The sequence below is a fragment of the Arachis hypogaea genome, chromosome 1, assembly GCF_003086295.3.
Source record: "Arachis hypogaea cultivar Tifrunner chromosome 1, arahy.Tifrunner.gnm2.J5K5, whole genome shotgun sequence".
NCBI classification, from domain to species: domain Eukaryota; kingdom Viridiplantae; phylum Streptophyta; class Magnoliopsida; order Fabales; family Fabaceae; genus Arachis; species Arachis hypogaea.
Window position 1 is genome coordinate 13,093,109 of NC_092036.1, and position 13,089 is coordinate 13,106,197.

General features: G+C 33.5%; 2 protein-coding genes across 2 annotated transcripts; one reads left to right on the top strand and one right to left on the bottom strand.

Annotated features, from left to right (window-relative positions):
- The first annotated feature begins 2,132 nt into the window (after positions 1–2,132).
- On the top strand, positions 2,133–7,608 carry LOC112797817 (rop guanine nucleotide exchange factor 14). Its single transcript, XM_025840921.3, has 8 exons — positions 2,133–2,367; positions 2,979–3,126; positions 4,891–5,283; positions 5,397–5,551; positions 5,643–5,717; positions 5,800–6,069; positions 6,381–6,734; positions 7,122–7,608. Exons 2-8 carry the CDS (start codon positions 3,045–3,047, stop codon positions 7,491–7,493), a joined length of 1,701 nt encoding a protein of 566 aa, XP_025696706.1. The 5' UTR covers positions 2,133–2,367; positions 2,979–3,044; the 3' UTR covers positions 7,494–7,608.
- A 2,708-nt stretch (positions 7,609–10,316) lies between these two features.
- On the bottom strand, positions 10,317–12,477 carry LOC112695534 (pectin acetylesterase 8-like). Its single transcript, XM_029288844.2, has 12 exons — positions 12,322–12,477; positions 12,115–12,197; positions 11,865–11,994; positions 11,709–11,788; positions 11,540–11,626; positions 11,335–11,459; positions 11,204–11,264; positions 11,056–11,109; positions 10,907–10,984; positions 10,722–10,827; positions 10,511–10,656; positions 10,317–10,445 (listed from the first exon to the last, which is right to left on the bottom strand). The coding sequence occupies exons 1-12, from the start codon at positions 12,443–12,445 to the stop codon at positions 10,317–10,319; spliced, it is 1,203 nt and encodes a 400-aa protein (XP_029144677.1). The 5' UTR covers positions 12,446–12,477.
- Between the last annotated feature and the right edge of the window lie 612 nt (positions 12,478–13,089).

Genomic DNA, 13,089 nt, shown 5'->3' on the forward strand with positions numbered 1-13,089 from the left:
GTCCATATCAGGGCTTTTGAAGTTCCTTGGAACTTTTGCCCTCATGATGTCTTCGCTGAAAGGATCTTCTCCGCCCGGGAGTTGATCTTCTCCTTCATCACGGGAGTTCTTGAGGGAGGATTCTAGCTGTAAGAGTTTCCTTTCTAACTCTTTTCGCCGTCCCATCTCCTCTTTAAGGTACCTTTCGGTTTCCTTTTGCCTCTCCCGCTCTTGTTCTAATTGCTCCAAGCGGCTATGGACCAATCCCATTAGTTCAGTTACGTGAGGTGGTCCGCCCTTTTCTGATTCACGTCCATCTGAGGAATTTACCTTCGGATTCTTTACTCCGGAGGTACCCTCTCTGTGTTGATCGTTATCTTGTTGTTGGGCTGTGTCTTCATTGTCATTTCCCATGTCCAGATTCTCTTGGTCAGAATCTGTTTCCACATGGCCCTCTTCGTGGGATCTATCCGCCATCGTTGAATGATCTCTCGGGTCCCCGGCAACGGCGCCAATGTTACGGTAGGTAACCGGAGATTAATAACGCGGATGGCGTTAGGCGGCCCAAGTGTATGATGGAGGAGGACTCCGGGCAGGTCCGTGACTCGGAAGGCTCCGTCCGACTTGTGCTCGCGTGTGAATGGGGGGTGGTACCTGCAAAGACACTCCGATGCCTAAGTTAGCAAGAGCGTAAGCAGGTCTTAGAGAGTATTGGACTTAGAGATACCTGAGGGCGTGTCAGTGTATTTATAGAGATGAGCCAATAACCACCGTTGGTGTAGTGCCGTATCTTTAGGGTGGTAACCGTCCCTATTATCTTGGGGAGGTTAAGATATGGCTTTATGAGGCGGTTAGAGAGATTTTAGGGGCGGTTACTCATTTGAATGAGTGTTTACCTGCCAGCTAATCTTTCGTCCGACCTCTTCTGACCAAGTCGTGGTTGATACCGACTTCTTATGTGAAGGTCGGTACTTAGCTAGGCTCTAATCCTTTAGATTAGGCCTTTTGATTGGACCTGGGCCTTTGTATTGGGTCAGGGTATGAACAGGACTCATTAAATATTCTACCTATTTTTCTGATGTAATAAGATAGAACTTCACTTATCTACATTATGATTTTATCACGAAACTAAAATGAGAGTTTTCACACCTCTAATCACTCAATCACGGCTATAATAATAATTTAAAAAGTATTTATAACATCTTATTAGATTAAAATTAAAAAAAATCTTAAACTTATTAAAATAAAATTCAATCTAGTAATTAAATAAATAAAATCAAAATACAAAAAATTAAATTTAACATTCTAATACTTAAAAATATAAACTAATAACTATTAAATAATACTTAAACTTTTTATATCACGAACATTTAAAACACATATCAAAAGTATATCATAAAACATATCATATCTTATATTTTTAAAATAAAAAAAGCTCAAGACTCAAGAGCCAACAAATTTTATTATTTTTTATCAGCATTTTTGATCATCAATTTAATTTTTTTAGTCTGAACCTATTTTTAATTTACACTTTTAAATATTGATGACTAAATCATAGCACAAAATAATAAATTTTATTCATCCTCTAACATTTTTGTTTTAATATTTTATTGCTATCTGTGACTTTTTATTTTTGAAGACTAAAATCATTATTATTGAAATATCTATAGCTATATCTTCACTTATTTTATTTATGAAGAAAGCATAATTGAAATTCAAGTATAAGTGTATAACAAAACATTAATAACCTAACAAAAGTGAGATATAAATATTTATTGCACTCCCTTTTTCAAATTCAAATTCTTAACTTTCTTTTTAAAATAAGAAAACTAAAGACAAACCTACTCCTTGATTTTGTAGTGTAGGCCACTAAAAATAAAATTATAAAATGTAAACGTTAAGAATTGAATTGTTTGGGCCAAGGAAATGAGAATATTAGGCAACTTAGCTTAAGATGTAGACACATCATACATGGAATGGTAATGACGGCGCTATCGTTGAGCCCCTAACGGATAGGGCCCACTTTGGACCCAAACGTAAAATGGGCCCACTTGAGCCCGATTTCTCGCGGTCGCTGTTCCTACAATCGTGACCGTAGAAACTTTGACGATGAAGATTTATTTGAGAAGAATGCATTGGGTGGCATCACGTTCACATCACATCACATCAAACTTTGAATGCTTGATATGCTGCTCTTGTTGTTTCTCTCACTATTAAATGTAAACTCACATCGCTCCATTACTGCATTTCTTCTTGAATTCAATTCAATCTCGTTTTCATTCTTCATTCCTCTATCCTCGATAAGCTCGTATAGAAACTTGAACCAAAGCACCTTCAGAAAATTAAAAACGCCATTGAAGAAGTAGTGAACAATTTTGGTGTGCTCAGGTATAAAATTTTCTTAATGCTTGTTACGTTTTACGCTTCTTTAATTATCTCTCCAAGTGTTCTACTATAACTTCGCCATTTTGAAAGTTTAATGAGTCTGAAACTCTTGAGGTCTGAGCTGAGCTTCTTCTCCATTTTCTTTTGATTTAATTTTTTAGTATCCGTTGAAACATTTTGATTTTGAATAAAAAATATTATTATAAAAAGAAAATGAAGAAGGAAAAGGTGTAACTGTAACGTGTAAATCTGGGATGGGCACATGGTTGGTGCAGATCCCTGTTTTCTTGGCTTTTTTGACCTCATTTTAATTACTACCTTCAAAAGGTTTCCATAAGTAGTGCCTTTTTTCCGCTCAAACACACTGCTTTTTCTATTTTACTTTCCCCTAACTTTGCTTATTGCATAATTAATTAATCCCTTCTTAACATAACACGTGACATCTGTGTACTTTATGATGAAGATTAATATGATTTATTATAATAAAGTTATGTAGAAATATAATATTCTCACATGAATGCATATGATCAAACCAAACATTTTGCGTAGCCTTAGATATTTGATATGAGGATACAATTAATTGTTGGAATAACATATATTTGGGATATAATTAGTGAAGAAGAAGGCACATTGGGAGAGTTATTGAAGCAACAGTGTCGTTTCTTTGAAGAAGGAAAAGGATGTTAGTGATGAGGAAAAGACTAGCTTGCTGCACCAGGACATCCAAAATTAGCACTGACTTTGATCATGACCACCAAGCCAGTAAGTTCCCATACTCCTCTTAATAAAATATTATTATTATTCAAAAAAAATGTTTATCGTTAATATGACCATATCATCAGGGCGGGACAATCCAAATTAAATCAAGTAACGATAAATGTTGCATATACACGTACACCTTTCTTTTCTAGTATTAAGAAAATTAAGAAAAAATATAAAAAGTTGTCTTTTAAGTTTTAACATAAAAAAAGGTACAGATATGAGTAGAAAATTTCTAGTATGATTTCTCAAAAATAAATAAATGAAATCTCTCCCAAAAATTTGAATGGTTATAGTAGAAAATTTCACTGAAAGAGTTTATATATCACTGTCACTACCTAGTACTATACTAAGTTCCCACGTAAAATAAATAAATGATTGCTTAGTGTCAGTTTAAGACGAGAGTATAAGCGCCTAAGATTTTCAAAGATTCATGATGTTGCACGTCAATTGATTAGGTGCATCTATAGAAGCAAATGTTGCACGTCAATTGATTAGGTGCATCTATAGAAGCAAATTTTAGAAGTATACAGCGTAGAATGAATGAAGCGAATGAAGGGTGTAGTGTGTGTACCCCACTTACTAGTTAGTAGCTTGGTCTCTGGGTCAAATGTACATTTATTTAATTGGGTTGTGCCTACTTACTGCCTCTGCAACTCCCCCTGCCACAGGCAAATACAAATTCAATTGAGGACTTTCAAAAATTGAAAACTATGCATACACTGTACTGTATTTTCGAATTTGGATTTGGATGGAGATTGTGGATTGTACCTTTCTTCCCCACCTTTTACGAGCTATTGGATCATATGAAGGAGTGGACTAGTCACCAAAAGAAAAAAAATATGGAGTGGACTCATTTATGCATCCGAAGGTCATAATACTTTCTATAATACTTTCTATGGTTTAAAATAATTGAAAAAAAAACATATAAATAAAATTAATACATAGGTTTTAATAAAGTATAATGCTGCAGAAATAGATAAAATTACTTCTAAATAAATACGGGTAATTACTGCTTGAGTAATCAATACATTAAATTAAAAACTTTTAGTAAATGTTGGAACATTTAAGTTAAAAATATTGGGCTCAACACCAAAAGATTTTATACTTTTGAGTTTGAGAATAAAATTAAAACTTTTAGTAAATGTTGGAACATTTAATATGTTTTTTCCTTTTCCCTAAAATGAAAAGTTCTCACAGTGCTATTTAATTTTTATTCAAAAGGTTAAACACGTATTGATAAAAAGGATTAGCGTCCAATCTCTTAAATCGAGTTGCATGCGACAAACTTGACTAATGCTCTCTTGTGTGATTGTGAACCTGAGTGCCTTATTGTGTGGCATGTCTTCGTGGAAGCATTTCATACAACAACTCTGTACTAAGATTATTTTGTCTAAACATATTTAAGTATTAACTATAACCAACTGCTTATGTTTGTGTTATAGTTTATTACTTCACATGTCTTTAGATAAACAATTTCTCAACATTTAAGACTGAAGAGGACAGGATAACTAACACATGTTCTATTTTCTTGTCCCTTGTCAATGCTTTCTAAATCGTCCAGCAGAGATGTTTGACCTGCTAAATAATTATTGATCTTGAATATAATGACCTTGGTATAACTCTGACTCCTTATGAGCTCGTGCTTTTAAGAAGCTTGATAATAATAACTTTGTAAAATGCTGCTGAGTAGCTATTGTTAAATAGCAACAACCAGCAAACCACCCAATTAATTGTTTGACAACTTTTGACACTGGAATGTTTCAGGGATTATGACATATGATGGCCTTGAGAGTTGCATTCTTGACAACCAATCTTCTGAAGATGAAAGCAGAACTAGCAGAGGAGATGGATGTATAACCGATTCATTCAATGACGATGACTTCAGTTGTTCATCCAGTAAAGATACTTTCAGATCATTCTCTTCACAATGTTTGAAAATGAAAAGGGATGACGAACAAGGATCGGAAGAATGGGAACTCTCTCAGAGTCCTCAACATTTTTATGTCAAAGAGAAGCCTGCTTATGCTATGCAGTGTTCGGATGTGGAAGCCATGAGAGAAAAGTTCTCAAAGTTGCTGCTAGGTGATGATATTACAGGAGGAACTAAGGGCCTCAATACAGCTTTAGCTTTGTCTAATGCCATCTCTAGCCTATCAGGTTTGCTTTCGATGCTTTTTACCTTTTTTCAATCTCTCAGTTCCATTTATATTTGAGAAACTTACATATATTTTCAAAAAATTTGTCTCTGATTTTAATGCCAAAATATGCAGTGACGGTGTTTGGCGAGTTGTGGAAATTGGAACCGTTACCTGAAGAACGGAAGAGCAAATGGCAAAGAGAAATGGACTGGTTGCTGTCTCCTACAAACTATATGGTTGAGTTGGTTCCTGCAAAGCAAAATGCTGCCAATGGTGGAATCTTTGAGGTATTGTTTCATTTGATCTGGAATGGAAATGATTTAACATTTTATATGAATCACACTTCAGTACAATAAGATAGTCATCGTGTTTGAACAGATAATGACCCCGAAAGCTCGTTCTGATGTCCACATGAATCTTCCAGCACTTCAGAAATTGGACTCTATGCTTATTGTAGGTCAAAATCTTCATTTTATAAACATCCTGTGGAATCACTATGTAGACTGTATCGACATCTTAATGTTTTGATTGACAGGAGACACTAGAATCCATGGTGAATACTGAGTTTTGGTATGAAGAGGGAGGAAGCCGGGCAGAAAGGAGGAGCACGAGTGTAAGACAAAGCAAAAGATGGTGGTTGCCCTCACCCCAAGTACCAAGTACTGGGCTTTCGGACACTGAACGAAAGAGGTTGATTCATCGGGGAAGGGTGGTACACCAAATATTCAAGGCTGCCAAATCGATAAATGATAATATTTTGCTTGAAATGCCTGTTCCAACAATTATTAAAGATGCACTTCTAAAGGTGAGACTTGGAACTCTGGAGACCCATGTTTTTGTTAACCTCAACCACTATATTCCCAATAGTGATGATTAAAGATACCAGAAAAATAGGATGAATCTATCGTTAGGTATAAAGTATGAACATGAATAGAACATTCCATTATAAGGAATAGTATTGGTTGTTAATTCTTAATCTGGTAACACAAGAAAATTTGCAAGTTTTTTCATTCTTGGATCAAGAAATATGCAATCATAATGCTAGATAAACTTTCTGTGCACTGTAATGCAATCTTCATTGAATCATCGACTAAAATAATCTCTCTGCATTTTCAGTCTGGAAAGGCAAGCCTGGGAGAGGAATTGCACATGGTTTTGACAGCTGAATCAAGCAGTGGAGAAGAAATGCTCAAGTATCTTAATTTAAAAACTGAACATAAAGCCTTAGAGACTGTTAATAAATTAGAAGCTGCTATGTTTTCATGGAAAGAAAGAATGAGAATTACACAAGAAGATAGTGGCAAGTCCCCACTACGAACCTCATGGCCTTTCATGAAGGACTCCATGCCAAGTACCGAAAAGGTGGGGCTGTGGTTGGACCGTGCACAAACTCTTTTAAAGCTGCTTAAAAGTAGATACCCAAACCTTCCTCAAACATTTCTTGATGCTGCCAAAGTTCAGTATGGCAAGGTGAGTTTCTAAATGTTACTTATTCTGAGTGTGGAAAGTTTCCTACATATGCTTTCATTTATCTGCTTCAATAACAAGCATGTTACTGTTATTTGTCCCCAAGAAAAATGAAAAATCCATGTCATATTGAATTATTGCCTACAACGATCTTTTTTAGATTGATCTTGGTTTGAAAGATCTTTTCAAACTGTAAAATTAATTTACCTTAGAATGTCATACTAAAATATCTTAAAACATCTTTTTTTGTGTTATAAAATGAAGATCTTTTTTCCTACAAGAATGAAAAGACAGAATTATGAGTTGTTGAGGTCCAAAAGTTTCTCCTTATCAACGGCGAGGAAAATTTTCAAACATTAAAGTGGTAATGTTAGCTGCTTCTTTCTGCAGGATATTGGGCATTCCATTCTGGAAGCATATTCCAGAGTTCTTGCAAGTTTAGCCTTAAGCATACTATCTAGAATAGGGGATATACTGCAGGAGGATGCTTTAAGCAATCCGAATTCCCCCATGGCATCAATTAATTCTTACTCTCCTGGGACAAGTCTTTCAGAATCTTGGGTGGCTAGCTCACATGTCAAGCACTCGTTGATTGATAAGATGAACAAGGCAGATGTACAGTACTGTGAATCTAGCTGCGATAGTAATTCTGATTTAGAGCTTTCATCTGCAGAGGCCAAAGCCAACTCTGTAACTAGCACACCAAGCCGTAATCGAGTTTGGTGCATTGGTAGAGAGGCTTGTAAAAGTGTGTCTCCCTGAATATCCCCATAGGAGGGTTTTGGAGCCTAATTTTGTATATGACTAAATGTTGATAATTGTTGTTAACATATGCTTATTATTAATGCAAGCAAATTAATAGATTTTGCCTCATAAACTCTTTTATTATGTACCATGGTGGTATATAAGAGTTTCTTTCTGACTAGGCTAAAATAAAATATCGAACATCTCAGTTATTGTATTTGGAACAAGTAGGCAATTAGGCATAACACGAAAAGAAAAATGAAAGGAAAAGACGTAGCAAATCAAGTAGAAAAAGCACAAAAATAAAAAAATAGTGTGATCATATGCATAATACATGCAGTCTAGTCAATCCTGAAGGAATTCTTTATCAGGTTTAGCTCTATGATGACATCCTCCATGCTCATTCTTTCTTTTGATGGCTCCACGGAAGAGTGAAGTACCAATCCGGCTCCTGTCCATTTCTAAAAATGACAACATGATCCCTCAAAATAAAATTGATCCACTTCGGTCCCTATCTCCTGATTCCGTCACACTCCTGATTCCGTCACACAACGCGGTCTCTGTGGGTATTTTTCCGTCAACTCATAATATTAATAATTTACTCATAGTGTATTTTAGTATTCTTTGGTGACTGATAGTGTATTTTAGTATAAAGATATCAAATAAAATTATTAATTTAGTTTAAAGAGATAAAAAATTAAATTTGTTATTACTTTTACTATATATTAAATAATGTATTCATTAGTTTTCACTTTATTGTGAAAAATTATCTAGATCATAATACTAATAGTATATCATAGGGTTATTATTATTAATGTATTAACTGAATTTTAATGTTTATTATTTATATATTTAAAAATTATATTTGAGAATGATTTATTTAATTTCATAATAAATGATATTTTTAAATTTAAATAATTTATTAATTAATTTGTACTTATTATACCATATATTTAATAATTTATTGAAAAAAGAATATTAATATAATAAATAAAAAAATAATCTAAAAAAATATTGTTTAAAAAATTATAAGGACAAATAAATCTCTAACCAATTTAAATTTAGAAACAATTAGATCCCTGTCCATTTCTGAACCTGACACGTCAGCATTTTCTGTTCAGAGTTGACAGAAAAATACCCACAGAAACCGCGTTGTGTGATAGAATCAGGGGACAAAGACCAAAGTGGATTGATTTTATTTTGAGGGATCGCGTTGTCATTTTTAAAAATGGACAGAAACACCGGATTGGTACTTCACTCCCACGGAACAAGCAAGTCCAATCTTAAACGGTGATTGTAAACACTTCTCTCCATCAGAACGTCTTATTGTCGAGTTGCCCCTGCTGTTTTCTGCTGCTGCTGTTTCATCTACTAGAATGAGACCCGTGCAATGCGCAGGACGGTAAATTAATGATAGTATATAATAAATATTAAAAATTGTTATATTTTGTAGAAATAAATTAAATGTGTAAATTGAAGCTAAATTTAAAAAGTGTTTTATTTTAAATAATTTGTTGTACAAAAGATTTGGATGTTGGAGTTGTACAAAGTGACATTTTTATTTGGTGATTTGATTTTTGCATTTGTTTTAGTTGATAGACTTAGTCATCTTATGTGGCGCTCGTCCTCCTTTTTTCTTTTTGTCTAGGTTTTTGCGAAGACATGTTCTTTATGAATTGTTGAGTTTGATGCACTTTTTATTGTGTTATTTGGTTCCATCTTTGTATGTATCATGTATGTTCTTCTTTCGAAGATGTGTCTTGAATTTGTATGGTTTTCTTTCTCCTTAATCTCTTGATGGGGTAGTGCTTCAATGTCATTATTTTTCTAAAATGTCATTAGTGAGTTATTTATAAAAATTAATAAATTAATTGTTGCGGTTAAAAATTTATTGTATTGTTTATAACGATAAAATATAATAAATATAAAAATATAAATTCAATATATTTGGAGGTTACAAATTTATTGGATTCTATTTTTTAGTTTTTTATTTGTATCTAATATGAAAATGTATGTCTAATATCATATTTTTTGGTTTCGTTTTGATACTCTTTTAATAAATTTGTTTTTTTTTTTTTAGTTTTCAAATATTCTTTTCAAAATTTATATTGATAAAATTAAATAGAATTTGTTTTTAATAATAAGTAAAAACTACAATAATAGTTCTTTGTACCTAATGTTATTTCTAAAAATTAAAATAATTAATTTTTCTTTTACCAAAGATACAGAGACTCGAATTCGCGACCAATATAGGAGACTATGCTATTTGAGGTATAACTCATTGGCAAAAATTAAAATGATTATAATAAACAATTATTATAATAAAATATAATTTTTATTTTTTAAACTTTTAATTTATAAATTAATTATTGTGGTTATAAATTTATTGTATTATTTATAACGGTAAGATATAATAAATATAGGAATATGAGCCAACTTTATTCTTTAAGAGATCATCTCATTTAAAAAGAAAAAGTAGTAAATAAAAAGTATATACATTTGGCGACATTGGTGGTTTACATGAGAGGCAACCCCCAAGGATTAATTGAAGATAAGCAGATATATAGAGCCTGAGAGTGATTACAAGCAGAGAATATTTTGCAGTACCAAGTATCTTAGCTTATTAACTTTTTGAAATATACAGGCAATCCCAATATACGTTTTGTATTTGCTTGTATTTTTATTAGTGAAATGAAAGAATACAGCTGACTGTGAAATACTTACTTTAGTTTCTTGATTATTGTTAAGCTATCCTTTTTATCATCGGTGAAAGATGATTAAAGAAGATTACAACAATAATAATAATGTTTATTACTTATCACATTGAAAATGGAAGATCATCTAGATTTCAGGGTGGGCTTTGACATTTAAGACAGGTTTACCACAAGTAGGGTTGCATGGAAAGGCACAATCAATGTGTTGGAAAGGCTTTCGTTCATAAAACCAGTCACCAACGGCCTTAGCAATAGTCTGCAAATTAGTAATAAGATAAGCAAAGCAGAAAGAAAGAGTGAGTGCGTGTAAGAAATACATACAGTATTTGCAAGCTGAGGTGCATCAGGATTGAACCAAAGCTCTTGCATTCCCGTTTGGCAGTGGATGTAGCAAGAATCTATGAACATTCCTTTTGATGGAGAGTTCTGCACCCCACTCAATGCCTTTATGAAATCCTCTCTAAACCCTGAACAAATCAAACACGTTACTCATATTAACATACACACATTCATTGATTCTATTCTTTTTCACCTTGCACAGCATCTAGTTCATCAGGTGTGCAATTGCTTAAGTTCTCTTTGCAGTTTTTCCAGCTTCCGTGTGGATCCGCCATCCCCGGTACCAAAATGTTTCTAATCTGAATGAAAATCACACAGATAATGTTGGGATCTTCCTACTATGATCCGCAATTTAACAGAATAATATGATCATGTCACCTGCCATGAGTCATAGGCTGCATTTACAACGAAAATGGGCGTGGCGATATCTTGTGCCACATATTGTGGGAAAAAGCACTGCACCAGAAGCAGAGGTATCAGTGCTTGCTTCTTGCTTGCACAGTTACATAAATCAATCATAGACTTACCAGGCCAGCACCATATTTTGAAGTGCAGGATTTAGACAAATACTTTGCTGATCCCTATAACATGGAAACCTCTTATCTTACTCATTATGGTGAGAAGTAGGAAAAATAAATTCAAAAGTTAAAGTAGGCCAAGAGTAGAGTAGAGTACATGTGTTTCAACAACTCCTTTGTAGAAATTTTCAATGTGCTTTGTTCCAGAGACATCTGGTCTGTTACACAACATATTTAAGCAAGTATCAAGTATGAAGAAGCAGAGCAAAACTAGGTAAGGAGTCATACAGATGGATAAAATAGCCGGCATCTGGCACGCATTTCACTCTGGCACCATTTGGTAGGAAGGATTTGAAGCGATCGCAGTTCAATATAGCAGCCAATCCTCCAGCAGAGCATCCGGAGAGAATAGCCTGTGTAATAAGTAATTGAGTGAGTGAGTGAATCATAGAATAAGAATAGTCTTAATGTAATGTGTGTGTCATTCTTTTACCTTTTCAGCATTCTCCATTCCTTTTGCAAGTAAATGCTTAATGACTGCTTCAAAAATTCTTGCTCCTCTGAAGTGCAGATTGTTTGTCTGATTTCACAATATAAATAATATCATGTCATAAAAATGTAATAGATTTTCCAAATACATTCAAAATTTTGAAAACACTTACTGGATCAACTTCTTCCACATCACCAGTAAATGATGATCCATCACAGTACCTAATCTTGATTCTGTTCCAGTTGTAGAAATCTGGAAACAAATGCATAACATTAACATAACACAATATGAATATGAATATGTGTAGTGTAACTCTGGATATACCAACCTGGATTATAAACTTGTTGGTTGTTAAGTATTCCATAAAAGCCAGACTGCGTATCCATTTGTTTGGATGAACCTAAGCGAGTGTCCTTGCGTTGAAGGCAAGTAGATACATCATTGCACCATCCTCCTCCCTATTAGCAACAAAACACAACTGCTTTAAAATAATGAGCCTTTCACTTTAACTTAAATTATGCATTCATCTTCCTATTCTCTAAGCATCCTAACATTTCAATTTTTGGAAAGGGATATACCTCAAGAAAAACAATCCAGCTGTTAACACCTTCGCCGGATCCCTTATCGAAGTGGTAGGCCGGTGGACTACCATCCAAACAAACTGCACAGACGTGCTTAACTTGAATTTCCCAAACTAAATAAATATCATTGAAAATTGAACACAGTTATAATGCTCAGGATCAAGATGATCCCTATAATCAACCACCAAAACAATTGTTCGTTACCAGCTCCTTTTGATTCTGCATCCTCCAAGTAAGTGATTGGAACAAAACCAGATCCTTCTGACTTTACCAATAACAGTACACATACTGGAAGATTTAACCATTGCCAAATTCTTGATATCTCCATTCAGCAAAATCAAATAACAAAACTTATGCATTTGAAAACAAAAACAATGTGCGTTAAGTACAAGTATCAAGATACATACATAATTAACATAATACCAAAAGATTTTGGCCTGTTAGAATATATTATGATAAATTAACATTCATTCTAATTCTTTAGCATATCTTAGTATTTATTATAGGATATTACGTTTTTATTATTTCGATTCTCTTGCCGCTTATAAATATCATTGTATATTGAATCATTACACACAACTTGAATACACACAAATCTTTCTCTACTTCTTTCTCTTACCTTTCTAACATGGCCAAAGTGAAACCATAGATGACATCCTTGAATCATATATGAATAGTGTAACCATCAAAGTTGGCACTTAACAAACAGAAAGGAAGAAAATATTTCCTACACTTCCAATTCTTTTATTGACAGATATAGAGATAAAAGTTAAATATAAAGGAAAGAAAGGAATAAGAGAAGATCATTTTTAGAATGATCTTGGTTGGAAAGATCTTTTCAAACTGTAAAGTTAATTTATCTTTGAATACCGTAGTAAAATATCTTGAACATCTTTTTTTGTGTTATAAAATGAAGATCTTTTTCCTACAAGAATGAAAAGAGATAATTATTAGTTGAGGTCCAAAAGTTTC